General features: G+C 38.4%; 1 protein-coding gene across 1 annotated transcript in view; it reads right to left on the minus strand.

The window, feature by feature from the left end:
* Positions 1-24,204, minus strand: part of LOC124157967 (protein pigeon) — a 64,577-nt gene that overhangs the window by 39,568 nt on the left and 805 nt on the right. Inside the window, exons 2-8 of the mRNA XM_046533094.1 lie at positions 23,854-24,130; positions 23,550-23,753; positions 16,245-16,475; positions 11,487-11,536; positions 9,229-9,477; positions 5,884-6,060; positions 1,387-1,582 (exon numbers count right to left, since the gene is read on the minus strand). Of these exons, the coding sequence (XP_046389050.1) occupies positions 1,387-1,582; positions 5,884-6,060; positions 9,229-9,477; positions 11,487-11,536; positions 16,245-16,475; positions 23,550-23,753; positions 23,854-23,917 (1,171 nt within the window). The 5' untranslated portion in view covers positions 23,918-24,130. The remainder of the gene's footprint in view (positions 1-1,386; positions 1,583-5,883; positions 6,061-9,228; positions 9,478-11,486; positions 11,537-16,244; positions 16,476-23,549; positions 23,754-23,853; positions 24,131-24,204) is intronic.

Consider the following 24,204-nt stretch of genomic DNA (forward strand, 5'->3'; position numbering starts at 1 on the left):
ATAGGATTAAAAAATGCAGCAAAATGTTTTTTCTTTAGCTTTGATGCTCAAAATAGGGGTGCGTCTCTTACTCGTGTGCAGCTCTTACACAAGCTTATACGGTATTAAGCTGCTAATTGAAGGGCCTTAAGTGAAGGCTTTGGGCATCCCCAAATTAAAATCCTTGGGAGTGCCAGGTGGCCCAGGGAAAGGATCTGTTCCCTCCTACCTTGAGTGTGAGATATTTAGAAACTTCAGATTTAGTCAAGAGTAAGCTCTGCCATTATCAATCAATACATGAAGACTTGTTCCAGAGCCTTCAGAGATGCTTAGCTTTTTACATGCGACACAAACACACACCACCCTAGGTTATGTGGTGTCTTACAACCATCTCAATGATCATAACAAGGTGAATGCTACTCTTCTGAAAACAGAACTAAGTTAGCTGGGAAGCAGAGCCCCATCCAAGAGGTAATAGGATGTGGGGAATGAAGGCCAAAGGCAAATCACTTCATCCAATGATTTACGATGGAAGTGAGCATTTTGTAGGTAATGTCTTGTTTGGATGATATTTTTTCCACTGCTTGAATGTTTGCTGAAAAGCATGGTAACATGAAACGAATTAAATTCTTTGGTTTAATAAGAGGAAAAATAATTAAAACTGATCGAACCATCGTAATTGCTACCACCATTATTCACCTAAAACATTCAAGGTTGATGACTTACTGTTAATTAGTCATTTTTTTGTTCGGGGAGAATGGTGGCAGTGGATTGAGCACTTGACAGGGCTAATTATTGAATGGTCCCACGTGAAATTAGAGTGAAGCTAAAAATAAAAAAAGAGAAGTAGAAGAAGCATATATGCCCTTAATTAACTGTCAACCATATGATTTGTTGATTAACCAAACCAAGTTGATTTCTGTCTTTAAACTCTTTAAAACAAAAAATAATTCCTTAGATTTACTGATCACTGTGCCATACCATCGGCAAATTGAAGACAATTATATTAAATTTTTGAGTCACATGCAAAACAAGGCCTACATTTTTTTTGCCACTGGACATTTTGTATATGTACTTAAATTCACTGAGTCCGTGTATCCACATACATAATCAGCTATTCGGCTGTCCTGTCACATTTGAAAACAGATCAACCACAAAATGATGAGAAATTTATCCAACAGCTCCAAAAGGTATGCAGTTCTCTATGCAAAGGTAGAACTTTCATTATCACTCATTTCAGAATAAATTGTGAGTTTAGAATTATAAAAGTCAAGGTAATGATACGGTCAAGAGGTATAACAAGGATATATATCACATCCATATGCAGGATAAAATTGATCTCCAACTAAATATATTCCATTTTATATGTAAGACAGTCATTATAATTAAAGAAATAACTACACATACCTCCATAGAACATAAAAGTAGCTTTAGCTTGACGAGCCACTGGCCATGGAACTCCAGGGATGGTGCAGTGAACAGCAGTCCCATGATGTAAGAGAGTGACAGAATAGGCAAAATGCACAGATGTATTGCCAGTTGGAGTAGTCATATCACTACCTTCCTTAGAGAATTTCACTGGAAAAGTGGGTGGTTTCACAGGCTACAGAAGATCAGAGAACATATTAATAGTAATTGCACTTCAAAATTTGAATCGCACATCTAAATCGCAAAAGGTACAGACAGTTTTTCTGTGCCCCTCTTCACTAATGAATACATATTCATATACACCCTCTCCTATTAATGCTCTTAATTCATTCCATGAAAAGCAAGCAATACTTGAAACAGCACCACTCAAGTCATCTAGTTCTATCAAGACCAATGTCATCGACCTCAATTCGTAAGAGTTGTAGCTTTTACCTTACAAATTGAGTATTTTATATTTTTAAAGTAATACCCAATTACAATTACTTCACAAATGATTTCATGTCATTTTTTATTGCAATACAGCAAGGGATCGATAATCCGGAAATCTAAATAGAGGAGTGATCTAAACAATGGAAGGTTTTCCCGAGTTTTTCAAAATTCCTACTTTTTAACATTGCAACGCCGAAAATACAGCAATCTAAGTTGTTTAATTACCATCTCTGAGTCTGGTTGCCTTCAGGCCAATCTCACGAGAGCTAGTCGACTAATTTACCATTTTCTTTTGCGACTATTTCATTACGCAGACTTGAGAGATACCCAGATGTGGTGAGTTCACGCAATAGAATTCATGGCATCAACATATGATGTCTATTCCTTGAACTTTCTAGACTTAATTAGTAGAGGAGTGGAAATGGGTTGACGTTTACATAATGCATGTTGCACACCCAAAATTACTTATATGTAAGGGGATCAGCAGTTTCATGAAAAATGTGTCGAACATGAATGATAACGGTTTATTTTCACCTTTGAAATACGATCACCCGATTTTTCATTCATTGAGTTCCAACCCTCATGACGAACAATTCTAACAACATCTTTAATCTAGATGCACTATTTTGGAGCAGTGAGAATCAGCATTTTGTTTAAAACAGGTTTCTCCAGATGCCATTTTCCCAATTGAAACCACCCTTTTATGATCAGAAGCTCATCTTTTTCTGAAAATCGACGAGTGAAACAGCTACAGCTGCTTCAAGAAAGGGATCCTTGCAGTAATTTTTAGATCAGATATGTCAACCCCTTTTCATAAGCAGATGTTCTCAAAACATTTTTAACCCTTCCTAATAGAAACCTGGTATTGAGGAAAGCAGTCCCTTGAGAGAAAAGAAAGGTCACCCTGCACTATGCTCTTGAGTACGTCATTATTCATTTCAATTTTTTCACTGCTTTCTTAAGAATTTATTTTTAACCCTCGAGCGGGCTCGCCTGATATTTTTACATGACTGGGCACGTGGCATACTTTGTCCACGATATGCATATGAAATTATGATATACTACATACAGTAGAACCCCGTATTTGCGTTATCGGAATTTACGTTTTCCCGCAAATTGCAAGTTTTTTTCTGGGTCCCGTCATATTTCCTATCTCTCCAATGTAAATAGAACCCTGTATTTACGCCGTGTTTTTTTCGTTTTCCCGCCATGTGCACCACGACGTGCCGACTAAAAAAAAATTATTTGCGTACTAAAACAATTAATCGTGCATATCAGCCCATAAAAACTGTCTTTTGGCTTCCTTTCGCGCATTTTTATTTAAAAATCCAAGAGAGAGAGACGTAATGAGAATTATTTTCGGGAAGAATTTGAATGTGGCGGGACAGAACGCCACTAACGTCGAAAAGTTGAACTACGTCATCTAGTTTTCTGTCAGCGGCGAAAAGATTCATGATACGAAAGTAGGTGTTTTGAGCAATCGAGCTATGTAATAATTATAATGCAAGAACTCCTGAAGGAATGTTGACAGTAATCATGTAGTCGATAATTTGATACGAGAGTTTGAAAGGAAACCAGACGTGATGAAACGTGATAAATGCCGTAACTATAAAACTTGACCGACAACTGGGATCATTTGCGCTGACTTCATTCAACAGTTGCGTAGCAATTATGGGTTAATTAAATACTTAAAAAACTTATTTAAACTTGAATTATCCCATTCAAGTAGCATTGTATCGCAATCTATTGTAAATTTCAAAAATTATGAAGTCGCAAGACAGTTTGTACTACGCACTTGATCGCCGAGTAGTTCAGACACTCGTGTGTTGCCAAGTTTCCCTCAATTCGTACAGGAAATAGAATTTATCCGGCTTGAAAATGGGAATTCGAGGTGAAAAACGGACATTTTTAACTGACGACAAAATGAAAATTTTAGAGCTAGTCGATTCCCACACCGGAACCCGCATCGATTCAAACGCTGGCGAAGCAACTCGAATGTTGGGACTGGCAATCCGATCGGATTCCCAGTCTCAACATTCAATACCGTGGTGAAAAATCGCGATGCCATTGTAAAATATGCAAACCAGTGCGGCCATTTATCAAAAAAGAGAATATATGTGAAGAATTCCAGGTAAGAAGAAATAGAACGAATTCGAAAAGAATAGTTTTTAGGTGCAAGATCATCAAATGTCCCTGCAAATGGTGTCATCCAAGGCCTGTTTACATAGTACATTAACCCGTACAAGTTAATGTCTAAATTATGAACACGAAAATGCACCGTGTATTCACCCAACTTGTGCGTATGCATGAACAGAAAATAGCTATTCAAACCTGTTCTAGAACCTGTTCAAATTTGGTTCATGCATTCGTAGTCGGATTTAGGGGCAGGGGACGTGCCCCCCCCCCAGATGCTTAAAAAAATAGACAAAATTTGCATACGGTTATCATAGGAGGCTCTATGGGGGGGGGGGGGCACGTGTCCCCCCAGACACTTTAAAAATATGCAAGATTTTTAATACCGTCCGGTTATCATTGCGTTCCTTTTGTATGACGTGGTATCATTGTGCCCCCCCCCCCCCCCCTCTAGAACAAAATCCTGGATATGGCACTGCTTGTGCCCCCCAGAAAGAAATCCTGGATCCGCCTGATGGTCATCATTACGTTTGCTTTGCTTTGTGTATTACTAAAGGAGGCTTAATCATTTAATTCAATAAGAATAACTTTGATATAAAAATAAAGAGAATTGTTTAAAGTCATCGTTATATCTTGCTTTTAATCTCAATTAAACAAGATCTTTTGCCTGTCAGGCCCTCTGTGCCCTTCCCAGAAAAAAATCCTGGATCTGCCCCTGCCTACAATCGTACATGCTAATGTATCGTTTAAACAGGCTCAAAGGCCCTTGAGAAAAAGTATTTCCCCACAAGATTGGGAATCGAAGATTCCATGGCATCTATAATAATGGTTGGTTGGATAGATTCAAAAATAGGTACAGTCTTGTATATAAGATGGTGAGTGGTGAAAGCAAAGATGTTAACAAAGAGACAGCAACTCAGTGGAAAGAATCTGAATATATTAGAGTTCTGGAAGGGTTACAGCCCAAAAGATGTTTTCAATGCAGACAAAACAGGATTAGGTATTTTTCAATTTTTGCTGCCAGCAAAAACACTGTGCTTCTGAGGGAAACAATGTTATGGAATAATGCTTAGTGAACAATTAAAAAATTAACATTTCCAAAGCCAGTATGTGAATAAAAGTGAAAATTCTCTATTTCCCGCTATTTACACTTTTTTTCTTGGGTCCCTAGAAAAGTGTAAATAAGGGGTTTTACTGTATATGCATTTATATGATAACACTCGATTTTTGTTAAAATTTATCTTTATTTGTAAATATTAGTTCAAGCTTGTACATTAGTAGGCGATACAGATAAAAAGGTACACAGGTGGTACAGGTAGTGCACGGCTGGTCGCGCGGCATAATTTATATGTCACGAGTATTGGGTTCCAATTGGCGATCTAAAAAAAATTGCTACAATACTTCATGCTTTAAAAACTCACACTAAAGGCAGTGAAAACAACATCGTGAGAATACACAAGGGCATTCAAGAAAAGCAAAGCACGAGTACAGGGCCGGTCGTGCGGTGCACTTTGTGCGTTGTGGGTGTCAGTTCCTCTTGCCGGTCTAAAAATAAAATAGCTACAATATTTCAAGCTTTGAAAAGTCACACTACAGACAATCAAAGTTCAAAGTAAGAATACACAAGGCCATCAAGACCAGAATGTACGGACAATGTTGAAATCCTTGGTTATCGAAAATTGGCATACTTTATATGCCAGTGCACCTGCTCGAGGGTTAAACACAATTAGTGTACTACTTCCAAATTAATAAACAATTTTCATACCTTATCAGCAGCTAAAATAAGAAAGAAGCCTCTTAGCAAGTAACTCGGCTTAGGAAGATGACAAATGATTTGCAACTTTCTCACTACATACTCATCAGCAAGACAAAGACTTAATAAATATTAATCTTTAAGACAACTCTTATCCTTACCTGATAGAGGTAGTGATGACAAATACAGATGAGACCGGACGGATGCGACAGCACAACCAAGTCAAGGGAACAATCATGAATTCGCAAAGGTACAGGATCATCATCTTCATATATTCCACATGGAGTGGCATCACTACAACCACCTGGTGTGCTCGGTAAATTTAGGGGAATGTTGAGCTGAAAATTTAATGAACACACATCATAATCATTGTCCACAGAGTTGTAGATATATTTACACACTTGCAGGCACTGTAAAATTGGATATTTTAAGATATATTCAGACACTAGCCTCTGGTGAACTATTAGAGGAATTTGAATCTAAATCAAAGAAAATGACTTCCCCAAGAAATTTTCACTTCTAAGTATGTTCCGACGAGCAGAAGAATAAATTAAATGAAAAATTTTGGAAAACAGGATAAGGAAAAAATTAAATCAAGCACTGACTATTTCCAACATCCAACATACTCTCTCTTATCAGTTGTGTGATGATAATCTATATACTGCCACAACACCTTCCATGTTGGCAAGAGGGATCTAATACCATCTCCCATGAAGGATGCCTGTATTCTGGTCACTAGTGAGTGCCTCTAAAAATGAAAAAAAATTATCATTGGAAACTCCGAGATTGTTCTTCATTGTTCCAGTGAGGCATTCTAAATGATTTTTTCAACTCCACCATCTGTTCATTTACTATATTTGCAGGATTATAAGAAGAACACTATACAAAAACTCTTTTTGCAACTCTTCTAGGGATAAAACTTCATTTTGAAGAATAATTACCATTTCCTTCAAATACTGTCCCTAGTTCTGTTTTGCCTGAAATCTCCTGAAGATAATTATTGGGGAGGCTTATGTCATGGCCTCCATTAATAATTCAGTTTTACAGGAGCCAATGCCTGTATTGGAGCAAAAGTACTTGGGTGACTAATTAACACTGTTTAGGGATAAATTATGTTGTGGTGGACATAATTATTTGCTGTTCTATCATTTTCAAAGATTAATTATTGTTTTCATTGTTTTTGGACACCAGAGACCAAATTTCGAAGGAATAGTTGCAAGAATTTGAAGCAGCGTTAAGATCATGGCGTCTCGTTTGTTTCAGTAAACCCTTAAGAATATATTTCCGAAGGTATGATATATTTCTCAAGTGATGTTTGCATTCCTTGAGCCTAGTCTCGATGGTGCTACCTATGTCTCTAATGTATGTTCTGCCGCATTTGCATGCGACCCGCATGATGCCAGGAGTCTTGAGACAAACTATGTAGGTCCTTTGCTTTGACTAGATATTCCCTCAATTTGACCAGAGGCTGATGAATGATTTCAATATTGTCTCTCCAGAGTATTCAAGAGATTTTCCCTGAAACTGAGGAGACATATGCGAGGCAAGCTTGGGAAACCAGTTTTTCTTTCCCCCCGAGTCTGGTTATCCCGTGGCTGGAAAGACCTTTGGAGGGCCATAGAAATCTGGTGCCCACTGTGGCCAATCAGTGCAAAAGTCTTCTTAAGTAGTCTTAACTCCGATGGCAAGCTGACTTTGTCACAGATCGACCTGGCTCAATGGAACAATTTTTTGAGGACCACCGAGTGCTGCGAGGGGTGTAGGTGACTGCTTCCATTTAGGCATAAATTGGTGTTCCTCGGCTTGCAATAGACACTGTGGCTCATTATTCCATCCTCCCTCCATTGGATGAGGATGTCTAGGAACAGAAGCTGACCATCTTCCTTCAATTCCATAGTGAAAGTGATGTTGGGATGCTGACTGTTTGTGTGTTCCAAGAATTGGTCTACGGAATCCCTCCCATGGGACCACAGAATGAAGGTGTCGTCAATGTAATGGGAGAGGTGCTTTGGGTGAGGAGGATCTGAATTCAAGGCTTTCTCCCATAAATCTTCCATTAAGAAATTGTCATCAGCATTGGAAAGAGAGGATCCCTTAGCAACTCTATCAGCCTTCTCAAAGAATTCACTGTTATATTGAAGGTAGGCAGTGGCAGATCCAGGATAGGAACAAGGGGGCGGCTTAGTGGGGTTAAAAGTTCCAGCAGTAGTGGGGGTCGGAAGAAAATAACCATTCTATCAAATGTAAATTGGGTTCCCAAGTAGGGGAGCTATAGCCCTCTTAGATCCGCCACTGAAGGTATGTAGATGTTCACACGTGATGAAATAACTTCACTGCGTTACAGTCAAAGTTGTATACCACAAGTTGTAGAGTGTCAGTCAGGGGAACCAGTAAAAAGTGACACCACCTCGAGGCTAACTAGCAAATCAGTTTCCTCCTGGCGGATTTCTCTCAGTCTCCACAAACTCAAAAGAAATTTTGATGCGTTAGTCACAAAGGCCCACAGGTCATAAGGCCTTAGGTCACAGGGTCCCATGTGAGTGCAGCAGAGCATACATAGGAGAAATAGGCTGCATGATTGAGACTAGGCTCAAGGAACACATACATCACTTGAGGCTTGGACAATTGGATAAATCACCCATTGAAGAACACCACACTATTAAATTTGGAAAGGGGAAAATACTTAACCACGTCAAGGGTTTTCAGGATTGCCTCACAAAGAAAGCAATACAGATAAAGCTGGAGAAAAATAATTTCAATCAAGATTCTGGGTACTCAGTCAGCAATACCTGGAAACTGGTTTAGAATAAAATATCAGAAGTGAGTGAAAGTTTGTGATGACGGGCAAGCCAATCCAGAACCAATGCCATCAAGCACCACAGAGCTGACCAATCCTCAGTCACTTGACCAATTTCCTCATTATTCCAAATACTGAATATAATTTTACAATGGGTTATACAAGGAAACAGATTACAATTAAAAGACAAGAATAGCTGCAACACAAACACAGGAACTGAAATTATGCTTTTTAGTAAATTTAACACAGATTGATACAAAAAATTAAATTAATTGTAACAATGTGACTTAGCAAACATAAAACAAATAAAGTGACATTGAGCAGGATGAGCCCCACGTCGGACCTCGAAATGTTGGCAAAAACGGAGTATTTAATCCATTGGAAATACCGAGAAAAGTTTACCCAGCACAGAAACTACAAATGAAAGGGATATATTATACGCCATTATTACTTATTTATGGTATAATCCCCGGTGAAGATAAAGTGTTCATTCTTAACTGGTCCATTAGACTGGAAATTAAAACATTCTCAGTACACAAGTTCCTTTCCCATCAAAGTCCAAAGCCCACATTTCTAGGTTTCATCAGGGATGCCCCCAGGCTTCAACCATATATGAACCAGGATTCTTCAACCTGCAGCCTAATGCTTGAATCAGAAGACCACAATTAAGCACTTTTCTATGAAAAAATATTAGTAAGGTGGAACTCACCACTGTTTCATGAGGAAGGTCATCATGAAACTGAAGGCATGAGAGTGTGGGGGAAACAGGTGTCTCTTCCGCTTCACCATCTTTATGGTTACCGGTTGAATATGAAGATGATGAGCCTTCATCTTCACCTTCCACACTGGTTACTGCTTTTCTATGATGTATGTAAAATAGGCATTGGTTTGGAGCATCCCACTGGGACCAAACAAAGACTCGGTGGATGGATTCTGCCACAGGAGTTCCATCTATACCCTGAAATAATTGGAAAGAGCAGGATGGTGAAACCATAGCCACCACCCAAATATTCCCTTTTTTCTCTTCAGTGGTAACATCGAAATTCAACAGCAATATCTTCCTATTTTACAGTATTTTTCATATTTTTTTTACTTCACTCCATGAAACTTCCTCCAGTACTACTAATAAATTCAAAGAAAGACACAGAGTCAAAACATCACCAAACATATACGTATTAGTCTCAGTGAGGTACATACAGACTATCCCATTAGGCCGGTGCTTTTTTTCAAAATGATCCGATTTAAAAAATTTGTGGTATCAAAATGTGAGAAATGGTGAGAAAAAAGTTTCAGGTTCATGCGACGTCGGATTGCCATGCCTGAGGCACCTATTATTGCAATGCAATTATTTTTAATGCTGAGTTTTTCGACCCGGATAAAAAGTTTTCTTCGGTAAAAATGATATTTTAGAGCTTTCCTCATTTCCTTTCCTTCATGCTGAAACACTGCCTCAAAGATGCCCGCCGCATGCCACGAGTTTCTTGATTCACATGACACTCCTTGTTAGTCCCATGGCTCTTCCCTCCTTCCCCTTACATGCTGGCAGAGTGGATCTAGAGTGAGTGAAAATGATGAGGCGGGGACAGTATGATTCATTTGTCAATAGTCACCACAGTCACAAATAGGGTGTGAAACAACATAAGGAGACAGGTAGAGTGAAAGGGGATGGGGAGGACCACCACAAAAGCTTTCCCGAGAACAAAATGTCAACTTTGAATGCTAGACATGAAAAGTAATGAGATCTCATACAGTCGTTTCAATGTATTTACCTCATGAAAATCCTAGTTTTCCTCCCCCTTTTCGCTTAAAGTGTACTTTTTCTAAAGTGGCATTGACAAATGAATCATATTGTCCCCTCCTTGTCATTATCACTCACTCTAGATCCACTCTGCCAGCATGTAAGGGGAAGGAGGAAAGAGCCATGGGACTAAGGAGTGTCGTGTGAATCAAGAAGCATGAGGCGTGCCTGGAGGCAGGGAGGTGGGGGGGGCATGCACCTTTGAGGCAGCGTTTCAGCATGAAGGAATCAAGATACTACAAAACATTTGAAATTTTTACCCAGAGACTTCTAAAATATCATTTTTACCTAAGAAAACTTTTATCTGGGCCGAAAAACTCAACATTCAAAATAACTGCATTAACACATTCAATTCGGGCCCGATTTTCATGAAAGTCGTCAAAATTGGCCCTAAAAATAAGCAAGAAATATAGATGGAGGTTTCGGTGCCATAACTTCCATTCAAATACTGCTTTTTACAAACGGCGCATACGGTTCGAAAGAGGGAAGCTTGCTGAAGGCCATATACACGATCGGATGCATCGGAAGTGGATATTAGTCACATACAGAGGCGGAGAAAGGGCTCCTGGCCTGACCATCAGAGTACGTCAATTGACGTGCTCCGTATCTCAGCTTGGACGGGACCACGTCAACTGACGTGCTCGACACTGAATGTGTTAAGGCCCTCAGGCAAGGCTATCTGACGTCGCACGAACCTGAAACTTTTATACAATCTTTTTCTCACCCTTTCGCACATTTTGAGACCATGAATTTTTAAATCTGATCATTTTGAAAAAAATAAGTGCTGGCCTACTGTCCCATTGCTCGTGTGCGATTTTTGACCTCTAATTATAGTCACTTTCTCTTGAGCTACATTTATCGTAATATAAGAATAAACTTACTCTATGGCTATTTTCATGAAAATTGGCACACTTATCGGAAAAGTTCATAAATTTTGTTGAGTGTCAGCAAAATTTTATAGACCCCATTCAGTGATGTATGTATATAAATTTATTTATATTCATGAGAATGACAATTAATGAAGGTCACACAACTGCAGAGTAGAGGGTGTTCTTCACAAACCTAGTATAAATACATTGCACTACAGGCAACATAGCAGAAAACAATATATGTAATATTAAAAATTTAATTATACATATTTATTAAATAAATTGGAAATTGCCACTCACCCACTCTCCAGAATATATTCCTTTCAAATTTACTTGGTATAAATAAATAGCTGGAATAAATAAAAAACCACATTTAAAAATTCTATGGAATATACGTTCACTTAATGAAAGTAGTAATGTGTGTTAACATAGGTTAAGAGAAGAAGTATACTTAATAAGAAAGCTCATGTAGTATACGCACATATGCATATATTTTTTTCCAGGATATATTCTGTGTGTTGACACACTACGAACAGATTTTTTCAAAAAGCAAATTTTGGTGTGTTTCACCAATAATGTTTAATTTTGAATATGGAGCAGACAATTTGCCTCTTGCATATTTAAGTAACTCATACATACTCCAAATATTGGAAGGAAATTTATTTCACTACGTGGAAAAGAAATGCTGAATTTTACTCTTTTGTTCAATTTGTCTCTATGCTCAGTTTTCTTCTGATTATTGTACTCATATATCAAACCAATCATTTCTTTCCCATATCAACAACAGATATTGACTGTAGCAATCAGCCATAAGCATTAGAGATGTGCGAATAGTATCCGCGAATACTCGAATACTAGAAAGTATTCGATATTCGAGGTTTCGAATAGTTATGCGAAACGTACCGCCTCGAATACCTCGAATACTTTGTACTTCGCATCGTACACTGTCGAACGCACGTCGTTGGTAGTTGACTCGGAAAAATGTAGAGAACTCTAGTCTTTATCAGAGTCCACTATATTGCAGTATAAAGAGAGTGTTGTTGAGAGAGCAATCTAGAGGACTCTGGTCTTTTTGTGCATGCAGCGCCGTTTTAGGCAAGTTGACAAACTACATCAAATTCGCGGGTTAGAGCGGTGAAAAGAGTTTGACGTGGGGAGCCTAAATTGATCCGGGTGAAAAAATCCTAAAATCCCCGGTTTCCCCCACCAGGAAAACCTCAGTGCCGTGGGATAGTAACTACGTAGCACAATTCCCAAAATCCGCTTCCCCCTCCATCCATCAGCCCTCGGCCCTTCCTCCGACGCTTTCCTCCTCTTCGAAATCAAACAAAAGGCCCCAGCTCGCGCAGGTTTCGTATAAATGAGACGAAGTGTTTACCATGTGTCATTTATGGCTAATAAGGACAGGCACTTAGTTTGAATCTTTTCCATGAGATGAAACTACCATAGGGAGAAACTCAGTGCCGTGGGATAGTAACATTGGCGCATTTCCCACGATCTGCTATCCCCCTCCATTCAGCACTCGCCTCACCCACTCTGACGCTTTCCTCTTCTCCGAAATCAAACAAAAGGTCCTCGCTCGCGCAGGGATCGTATTACGAAGACCTTAGCTTCGAAAAAAAATATCAAGTTACACGAGAACAATAAAGACTTGTCTCACGTCCCCCTTTTCTAACCCACTGACCTTTTTCTGCCTTCCTGCTTCGAAGTTCCCCATCTGGAGGTCAACTGCTGCATGAGTACCATGGGATAGTAACATTAGCGCATTTCCCAAGATCCGCTATCCCCCTCCATTCAGCACTAGCCCCCCTCTGAAGCTTTCCCCTTCTCCGAAATAAAAAAAAGGTCCCAGCTCTCGCAGGGATCATATTACGAAGACCTTACCTTAAAAAAAAATATCAAGTTACACGAGAACAAAAGAAATGTATTTCGCACCCCCCCCCCTTTTCTCACCCACTGACCTTTTTCAGCCTACCTGCTTCTAAGTTTCCAGTTTCTGGAGGTCAACTACTGCATGAATCACCTATTAGCCCAAAAGTACGCCATCGCCAAAAAATCGCCAGTGGAACCAAGATGCCATGAGGATGACCAATTCAATAAATATCTTAGACCTCTGAGAAAAAACATCTGATTCTTTTGTTTCAGTAAATTAAGAATTTCTTAGAAAATTGACATTAAAGAGGCTTTCAACTTTGTGCTGGAAGTACCTTCATTCCTCTAGCTTGCAGAGGAGGGCCACTTTCTGCACTGAAATACATATTTAACCTGTTTCTCGTGTCCTTCAGACCATCAGCCACTCTTCTAAAGCTAATTTCCCCTGGATTGTTGAAGACATCTGTGTGTGAATGACTCTTTATGTGACTGTTTTCAGAGTGCTTGCATATGTACATCTACCAACAACTACGCATCCTAAGCACGGTCTCTCCAGCCCTGCGAATAATCCTGGGTTATTGACTAGGAGGCCTTAGTTTGGGTTCCTTCAACCCTCAAAAAGGATCTTGTATGGTAGTGGTGACAGTGTGTGTGAAGTTGACTATTCAAGTTAAGAGGCTGGGATTTGGTCCCTGCGATGACACTCCTCCCTTCCTGCACACCGATACAGTGATTCATTTTGGTAGTGTAACTGATAGCATACCTGACTTGCAATTCGGAGATCTGGGTTCGAATTCTGGCTTAGCCAAATGATTTTTTCAAGGCAAGTTTCACCATTGCTGTAGGTAACCAATTTTTCATTCCCAACAATTTGGGGTCAGGAACCATTCGATAAGCTGGTGTGTCCCACTACCTATAGCAATAAGTACTTTGGAATAAGAGGGGCTGAATCAAGAACTTTTTCATCCAAGTCTTCCATGTAGAATTTAGCTATTAATGGTTAAAGCTTCGATCCCAAAGCAACACTATCCACTTACTCCTTAAATCCTCACAAAACTTAAGTCTCATGAAGTGAGTGCATAATGGAAAAGCTTGAATGTTTTTGCATCAAATTTTCCCTCCAGTAACCACACTGACAACTATACCACATTGCAACCAACATTAACATATAAATTGGGGAAATACAAACTCAACTTGAATGATGGGACAACTCAACTCAAGCTAGACATTGATAATCTCTACCACACAAAAGAACAATTATATCGCAAGCTTATACATTGCAAGAGATAAACAAGATGAAGGAATTCTTCTTGGGTTTTCCACCGGTTGAGGCTTTCCATGGCCGACGTTTCGAGGCTCGACTCGAGCATCGTCATCAGGGCAGTTGAATGTCGGACTGAGGGTTTGATTCCCTTATATACCCTGCTTGGAGGTCAGGTGTCACGTGATTGGTTGAGGACTGGTCTCTTGGCAGCCAATCCGTTGATCCTTTGGCTTTTTAGAGCTGACAGAACGGGTTTCCAGGTGTTGCTGATGGCATAGCCTGCGCCACGGTTGAAGTTTTTATGGTCCAATCGAATTTCTATGGCCTTCTTTACGACTCTATCCCAATATTTGGTGGAATGCATCAGGATCTCGGCATCATCAAACTGGATGACGTGGTCGTATTGTATGCTGTGTTCAGCTATGGCCGATTTCTCCGGTTGTCCCAACCTTAGGTGCCGCTTATGCTCCTTCAGCCTAGTTTCGATGGTGCGTCCAGTTTCCCCAATATAGGCTTCGCCGCACTCACATGGGACTCGATAGACGCCCGGAGTTTTCAATCCCACTGGGTCTTTGGCTCTCACTAGGTAGTCCATCAGCTTGGGTGGTGGGAGATGGATGGAGGCGATGTTGAATCTCCTGAGAATCCTGGAAATTTTCCCGGAAACAGATGAAACGTATGGGAGACATGCTCTTGCTACCGGTTCTTCGATGGTCTTGGGCACTTTAGGGTTGAAGGTCCTTTGTAGGGCCATGGAAATCTGGCGGTTGCTGTATCCATTTTGGCGGAATGTTGTCTTCAGGCGATTCAATTCCTCAGGCAGGCTCTCTTCATCAGCGATAGACTTTGCTCGGTGGAAAAGCGACGTGAGAACAGCATCTCTCTGGGAGGGGTGATGGTGACTTTGTCCGTTAAGATAGAGGTTGGTATTGGTTGGTTTTTGATAAACACTATGGCCAAGGCTTCCATCGTCCTTCCGGGTGACTAGAATGTCGAGGAAAGGCAGCTTCCCGTTGTTTTCTAGTTCCATAGTGAAGGCAATATTGGGGTGTTGGTTGTTCATGTGCTGGAGGAACGTCTCCAAGGTACCTTTGCCACGCAGGCTATGCCATCAGCAACACCTGGAAACCCATTCTGTCAGCTCTAAAAAGCCAAAGGATCAACGGATTGGCTGCCAAGAGACCAGTCCTCAACCAATCATATGACACCTGACCTCCAAGCAGGGTATATAAGGGAATCAAACCCTAAGTCCGACATTCAACTGCCCTGATGACGATGCTTGAGTCGAGCCTCAAAACGTCGGCCATGAAAAGCCTCAACCGGTGGAAAACCCGAGAAGAATTCCTTCAACTTGTTCGCCGGGAAAAACTTCGATCCGATAAACAAGATATTGACTAGCATGTTTAAGCTAGTAAGCGCTCCATCAGAGGACAGATTCATTTCACCACACTATTGGGTGAATGCAATTTTTCCACTGCAACCAAGACTTATGCACCTAAGGCACATACTGCTGAATGAACACTCACGGAAGATGGATGCAACCCACAAACAGGAATATAACCTCCCTTTTATAAACTTTTTGGTATACTAAGATAAAAAAATAGGGAAACTTCAATTTTGTAAACTAGAAGTCCTACTGTAATAACTATAGCAAGAAATTCGCATCTAATTTCCTACTTATGAATAGAAAACTATGTGTAATGCTTTACTTCCTTTTCCAATGCTATGCAATCATTAAAAATTTTTTCCCACAACTCAAGAAAATTCCAAGGTTTTCCCCATATTTTTTGGTGGCTTATAATTAAAAAATTTCCCCAATTTACCCCAAGGGTGGGCTTTGGAGTTGCAAATGATATTTAAAATAATTAGGTACACAAAGAATAATTCAACCAATTATGAATATACATTACATCACCACTCACCTTCCTTATGAATCAGCAATAAAAAACGTTCCTTCGCAATAGTGTGTGGCACCTTGTTCCAGTAGAGAAACTGCAAAGCCATCTTATGAGATCTTTCAAAACCAAGATCAATAACTGACGATGATGAACTTCCACTTTTGATTTCTACTAAATATGATTTGTAAACTGTTTCCACAGTTGGCTCTGCTTCAACATCATCATTAACTAAAATTTTCTCTTTTGTCACAAATCCTGAAAGAATTTAAAATATTTTAAATGCAAAAGCACAAAATTTCACAACTATGTTGCAAAACAGTTAAAATATGTTAATAAAAGGGTAATAAAATAATTACACAGGTAGAAATGACAGAATATCCCTCAATTATTAAGGATATTTACACCCCCAAGATTTTAAAACATCATAGAATACAAGAATAATTCTACTCAATTAAGAAATTAACAGAATATGTGAGGGATGATTTCACAAAAATATTAAGTGTAGCATTTGAAGAAATGAGTGACAAAAATACTTGAGCAACAGATATAAATACTAGATATAACTATTAAAACGCTGAACCTACAAAGTCAAATATCATCAAAATAAGTAATGGTGATAGGAAGATGCAGGTACCAAGAAAATGAAGGGTAGAAAAATTTAAATCAGCCCTGCTTTACATTGATAAGAGAAACCTACGACGATAAGTATTTTGATGAAAACATAGGCTGAAAACACGACAGTCAACACTTAGTTATTGAAACTAGATTAGCAGGTTATAGATACCATACAAAAAAATCTGTGCTGTGACTGCACTAAATCTGCACTGTAACTGGACTAAACTCTGTGTTTAGCACAGTCACAGTACTCTTTTCTGTGCTAGACTGTACTATGGCAGCTGGAATTTGAGAAGAACTGTACTGTAACAGTGCTGAAACTGTGCTACCCTATTGGAAAAAATCAGCTGATTCAATTGAAAATGCCAATTTTCAATTGAATATTCGTATTTCCAATTGAATATCCAAAAATTCAATTGAATTTTCAAATTTTCAATTGGAAATATGAATATTCAATTGAATATTAGGAAATTCAATTGAATTCGAAGAAAAGATACAATTGAATTCCCAAATATCCTATTGAAATCTCAAATACTCAATTGAATTCTAAAATATTCAATTGAATTCTCCAATATTCAATTGAAATCAAAAATACCATTATACCGTTATTCATATGTTTACGTGCACATGGTAGACTGGGTTGTGGTCAATTGTGGTTAATTTTTTGCTTGTGGAGAAAAAATTATTTAATATCGGTGTTATTTAACCTGTGCTTGATCCCCACAGCGTTGTGTTAGGTCATTCGTGTGTCTCTTAAGTGATATAGCGGAAGTCTTGATGTGATTGTTGTGCTATAGTGTGTTCATTTAGTAATGTATCGTTCGCCTTCAGTTTTTTCACTGTTTATACTAACGTTTGTGTTTAAAATGTAAGCATATTTATTTAACTTAATTATGCATACGTGCGTTACGTCACCGGCAAAAAACTACTAGCATTGTCGGAATAGTGTGTATCACGCAGGTTTGTTTGTGTGAAGTGAAATTCCCGCGTTCTTGTATAAACATGAGTGACATGTTTCTGTTGTGAAAAACAAGTTATGTTGGCATAATGCAAAACCAGAATTATATTAATTAGTATTTCAAAGAAGCCTTTCTTAGATAAAGACCTGTGAGATATTTGTTGGTGAAGTTGTTATCGCTAATCGCAGAAAAATGTTTGCTTTTCGACAACTATACAACGTTGTTTGAACTGGTAAAAGATGTGGCTCTCATGGTATAGTTGTTGTTCTGCAGGTAATCATGGCAAAACTATATACAGCTTTTCGATAACTATTCATGATTGTGAGAAGTGATGGAAGATGTGGAAAAGCCCAATTAAAGTTTTTATGACACTGCTTCTAAAAATATTTCAACTTTAATTTCTGTTCACATATTTTATTTATTCAGAATTCGGGATTCGTGAAATTTAGATGTAAAGTATATCCTACCTAATAATAAGTTTACCATATTGGATGTATTTATGTATTTGTAATTTTTTCAATTTAACCGTTCAATTGAATATTTTTCACTGGAATATTTCCAATAGGGTAGAGCTTCGACTGCACTGGGTAACATGACTGGAACTGCACTAAGGTTCAAACTGTACTATGACAGGGCTGGATAACATGACTCGAACTGTACTGTGGCTTAAACTGCACTGTGACAGGGCTGGATAACATGACTGGAACTGTACTGTGGCTCAAACTGGACTGCGACTACGCTGGATAACAAGACTGTAACTGTACTGTGGCTCAAATTGGACTGTGACTGGGATGGGTAACATGACTGGAACTGTACTTCGGCTCAAACTGGACTGCGACAGGGCTGGATGGTTACTTTTACCAGTCATTGACAGGAGAAAATATTTACTATATTATTTCATCATCATCATCATCACTGGTCAACAATCCTAGGATTGGTTTGACGCAGCTCTCCACTCAGTTCTCCTATCAGCTAATCTTTTCACACCTATGTATTTCTTCTCTTTCACCTCTGTCTTTACTTGTTCCATATATTTTGTTCGAGGTCTTCCTTTTCCATTCTTGCCTTCCACTTGTCCTTCGACGATTGTCTTAATCCGATTAATTATCATTTCCATGACAAAATGAATGTATAAAATATTTAAAAATTGTATGTTGACATTACTGCGGCAATGCATAACTCCAAATTGCTTATTATTTTGGTAAACTATGTTCAAAAGAACAACTTCCACTGATACTCCGCCATCTTTGCTGCACAGCATTGGAGTTGTGCCATTCTTTGTTTACGTGATCTCATCCTATAAATTCTACGCTATATGATAGATACGTCAATATAAGATCGATGCTAAGAATGTGAAGAAGTGAATGTTACATCACTTACATCAAATTTAGCTACTTAGCCAGGAATTTTTTCAGTGGGTAAAGTGATAATGTCAATTTTGCTGAAATCCGTATGGTTCGCGATGAATCAACTTTCCACGATTGATTCTGACGACTCTCAATCTACTCCTTGCGAAGCATGAGAGAGTTGAAAAATAGGTATATCTTTATTTTTAGTCTGTTAAGAGCAAGGCAACAACTAAAGATCTTTGGTATTCTATTAAAACTGACCTGAAATTGGGTGAATAGCATATGCTGAATAAATTCTATTACGATGGAGTGCAGTTTGCATTGTGGCTGCTGGGGGTAAGTACTAAACTTCTCTAAAATTAAATTCAGACAAACTTAAACAGCCAGATTTTGACAGAACACTTTATTAGATATAAGTATGTAATGTGCGTTCCTTGTAATTTCAGGAAAGCCGCCAAAGAGGCAAATGAATTGAGCAGCCATGCCTTATCAAGACTTTTCTGTCAATTTTATACTTATAATCATGAGCATATTTTTATATGATAAATTTCTTTTGTTTTCATTTCTTATTGTCATTTATTGCACTCCAATGAGTTAGAACTTAAGCTTCATCAACAAAATCTATCGAGGTGTGCATTTGTGTGGCAACTTGACAGTGTAACAATAAATTTTGAGTTATTTTGGGTTGAATGTTAATGTGACAATTGATGGGAGAAAGACAACGAAGCAGGTGATAATGAACAGCAAAAAATAGAATGGATCAATTGTTGTTGACAGTGCAGGAGAGAGAAGAGGGTAGTATGGTTGGAAAAAGAGTGGCATGTGGGTGTTGGCCCTCCGAATGTGTTCACCGGGATAACTATAAAAAGTGTTTATTAAGTGTATTAACCATATTTGTGAAGTTTGCAAGGAAATAAAAACATTACAACAAATAGCACTGAAGTAAATTTAGGTGGTTTTTATATAGTATCAGTTGATGTGCAGAATAAGATTTGTCAATTTTTCTCATTGGACCTAAGTGCTTCGATATCAATGTTTTTGAGTACCATCAACTTTGTTTATATTAAGAAAATGGAGCATAGCGAATTCAGTAAGTGTCTGTTAGGATTATGGTCTACCTTTCCTTTGACTTGTCAATATTCAAATGAAAGTAGTCGTTTTGGTCACTGCTATGTCTCAATCTATGCCGTTTTCAGGTTGGATCAGTCAACCAATCTTCACAAACACCTAAAAAGGGAGCTATATGTATATCTTTGCTAATTGGCCCATCTTGATTTAATTCTGCTTCTTGTTTTCATTATGATCTACAAGGAATGCAATAGCCACATCCATAGGCTGTCAATTATTGATTCAAGGAAAGAGTATTATAGTAAAAACTGTGCTGTGGCTGCACTATGACTGTGCTATGGCAGCTGCACTGTGACAGTGCTTTGGCAACTGCACTGTGACTGTGCTATGGTAACTGAACTGTGGCTGTGCTATGACTGTACTGCGATGTTTCAATTTAAGTGCAGTTTAAGTTGAGTCACACTGCAGTCCCTTCAGCACAGTTACAGTGGAGCTTTAGTACAGTCGCAGCACAGATTTTTTTGCATAGGTAGTGTACTAGGATAGGGAAGGACACAACCAATTGGTATATTTGAGAGGTGGGAGTAGGCAAACAGGTGACAACCAAAATCTATGCGCCCAAGTTATCCACATCAAGGGCAATCGCAGGGGTCAACCTGCCTAGAATGCAATGGGCAAACGTCATCAAATTAGTGGCCTTTGGGATAATGCAACAGCAAATAGGGCTGAAAAACCCTGGATCTCACAAGAATCATGAACAAAACCATGAAAATCTACTGCCAACAGTCAACCACTTGACAAAATTATAATATGTTTACACTTTGAATTCACATTACTGCACTTATTACCAGGATCTTGACACTATAATTTCATTCAAATACGTACGTTAAAACGAAATGAAATTTATTTCTGTATGTCATCTCTCTTGAAGTATAAAAAATGATATTTAAAGAAAAACCAAGAATTAAAAAAAAGCTGACCATTGGCCAGTAAAGAGACTCATCAAGTGATAGATCTTACTCAAAGAGGTTGAGGGATGGGTTGGCTACCCCAGTGAGTTGAACTCCAAATTGGAGGAGAGGCTAACCTGCGCAAGAACTTACTTAAAGAGAGCTCAGTACAGGAGGAAGAAAAAAATTAAGGATCCCACATCTAAGAAAGGTTCAACCAGAGCATGAAACATGAGCAAAAGGGCTAAAACAGAGAGGGCAAAAGACTTAAGAACTGAGAGAACTCTAAAAACTCTCACTCAGTAATTCAACCTAGAGGCTGTTTTGAATAGGTGATGGTAGACCTGATCCAGACTTAGCCACAGGCACAGAATAAGTTAGGCTCATCTTCTAAGTTAATACAGGTCTTCCATGAATTAAAATCTAGTAACTCCTACTCCCTCAAAAAGTACTATAAAACTTTAAAACGTGAACACCATGTTTTAGTTTATGAGACAAAAAGAAAGTTCATTATGCATACCATTAATTCCTCAGATAACCAAAGAAAGGCTGCCTGGAATTTGATCAAAAATTCCACTTCTTCAAAAGCTTCTAAATCTTCCATTGACATGGTTTTTCATGACAGCTCTTTAATATCAGACTAAACTGTCCTAGCCAACTTGCTCAATAATAAGTTCCTGAATACCATCAATGATCAGCAAACTTTCTCAAACACACCAAAGAATCCTGTTAACACTCCTAACTTCAGAATTCATTATTCTTAGTCTACCTTCCTTTATCTCACAGACGAGAAAGTGGGTATTTTTCCAGAGAAATTAAAGGTAGCCACGGTGGTCCCAATTTTCAAGAATGTTGACCCTCAGGACATGAATAATTACAGACCCATTTCTGTTCTATCTGAATTTTCAAAGGTTTTTGAACAAGTCATCTTTAACAGAATCTTATCGCTTTTAACTAAATTTGATATTCTCTCTAAAAAACAATTTAGTTTCATGAAAAATAGGTCAACCAAAATTGCCATGACTAAGTTCATTCATAATGTTATTAGTGAACTGAAACAAAATTCCTGGGACTACATGTGCATGAATCATTATCCTGGGAAATGCATATTGATATTCTTTGTATCAAAGTGGCATCTGGATGTTATCTCTTTAAAAGGATCAAAGCGCTCACTGACACCAACACGTCCCTTTCTATCTACCATGCTTATATCCATAGTAGGCTGAAATATGGAATTGTGGTCTGGGGCCATTCTCAGTACAGTATTAGGCATTTTAGACTCGAGAAATAGGCCATTAGGATTATTCAAGGTATTTATGGCAGAAATAGCTGCCGGGAGCATTTTAAATCTCTGGGTATTCTTACATTACCTTGTCTATATATATTTTCATCTATTGTTTTTATCCTTCAATACAGAAGCATGTTTGAAATCGGAATAAATGGTGATGTACATGATTACAATACTAGAGCTTCTAAAGACTTCAGGATTGTCTCCCATAATCTCACCAAGTATAGCAAAAACCTTGTTTATGCTGGAGTGAGATTTTTCAATGCATTTCCTAAATAATTAAGGTAAATATGTCCTATGTGTAACTTTAAGTAACAACTATACTGGTATCTGGTGAACAATTCTTGCTATTCTATTGATGAGTTTATGTCATTGTATCTGAATATCTAATTTTTACTTTTATTGTCTATGTTTGTTTTGTGTGCCTACTTGTCTTGTTCTATACATGTTGACCACATGTCCTGGAATTAATAAAGAAGACTAATTATTATTATAGGGATTCCGTGGGTCACTATTCTATGGCACAGGCATATGAATTCAGGGTAGAGAGCCAATTCCTGCCCATATGTCACCTAGCACTCTGAGGATTTTGTTTGGGAATGTGCCCGAATACTTCATCTGAAATTTGAACTGGAGACCCTGCAATTAGTAACCAAGCTCTCTTCCCTCGACTACTATCCCACCAGGCCTATTATTATGACAGATGTCAAGAGCATAATGATTACATGGATTTGCAAAACTAAGCAGACAACTCTGCCTATAGGGAATGAAAAACAAAATTGGAGACAAGTTATCAATGACAAATTGCATTTCATTTGACATTCAAAAGCCCACAGGAGTATATTTTTGCCTATTGTAGTGGATATTCCAGTCCCTTGGGTCATTTTTCTTTGAGAGAGAATAAAGAGAGCTGTTATCTGCTCTTTCGGTTTCCTTAACAAAAATTATGTGCTAATGATATTTAAGTCTCTCCCAGAAAAAGATAAAAAATATCAATTCATAATAATGAAGGCCCACAGTTGATTATTGACTGTGATTTCAGTGGATAAGAGTGATGTCATATCAAAGAATATATATGAAAACTATGGTCAGTAGCTTACCTAAAAGACTGTGACTCTGATTCAACGAGGCTTGTATGAAGTTCACATACTTATCGAACGAATGTAAAATGCGAGAAGTTTTACTAAGGTGGTCGTACATTATTAAGATACTGGACATTTCAGAGTCAAGTGATTCCACCTGCAATCCGATGATCATCACGCCGTTCTTCTCTTGACCAAGTAGCTTCCATTGCTTTGTTCTTCCTGAATTAGAAATGAATTTTAACACGCTTCTATGATAAATATAGTAGCACTACATGCAATCAACAAAAAATACTAAAACGGCAGGAAAATACGAACTTACCGAGTTCGTTTAAATACTGGAACTGTTTCAGTATAGTCTCCGGAATTCTATGATGAGCGACCATAATAACATGAACTCAGAACTCAGGGAGAAGAGACCATGAATTAACTTGCACAGTAATCCTCACTGTTAACAATGATTTTACATTTTACTGCATTGACTTTCAAATTTCTTCATCCCTCTGCACTCCATCTTACCATAAAAGCCTTCAAATGGTGTGGAACATTTAAGATTTAAACGGACAGCACGGACACTTTAGAAAACATGGTTGCCATCCCTGAAATGTATTGATTACCTTACTGAGCGATGAAATAGAAAAAACACTGACGTTTCAGACTACATCTGATACGA

The sequence above is a fragment of the Ischnura elegans genome, chromosome 1 (assembly GCF_921293095.1).
Source record: "Ischnura elegans chromosome 1, ioIscEleg1.1, whole genome shotgun sequence".
Lineage (NCBI taxonomy): Eukaryota > Metazoa > Arthropoda > Insecta > Odonata > Coenagrionidae > Ischnura > Ischnura elegans.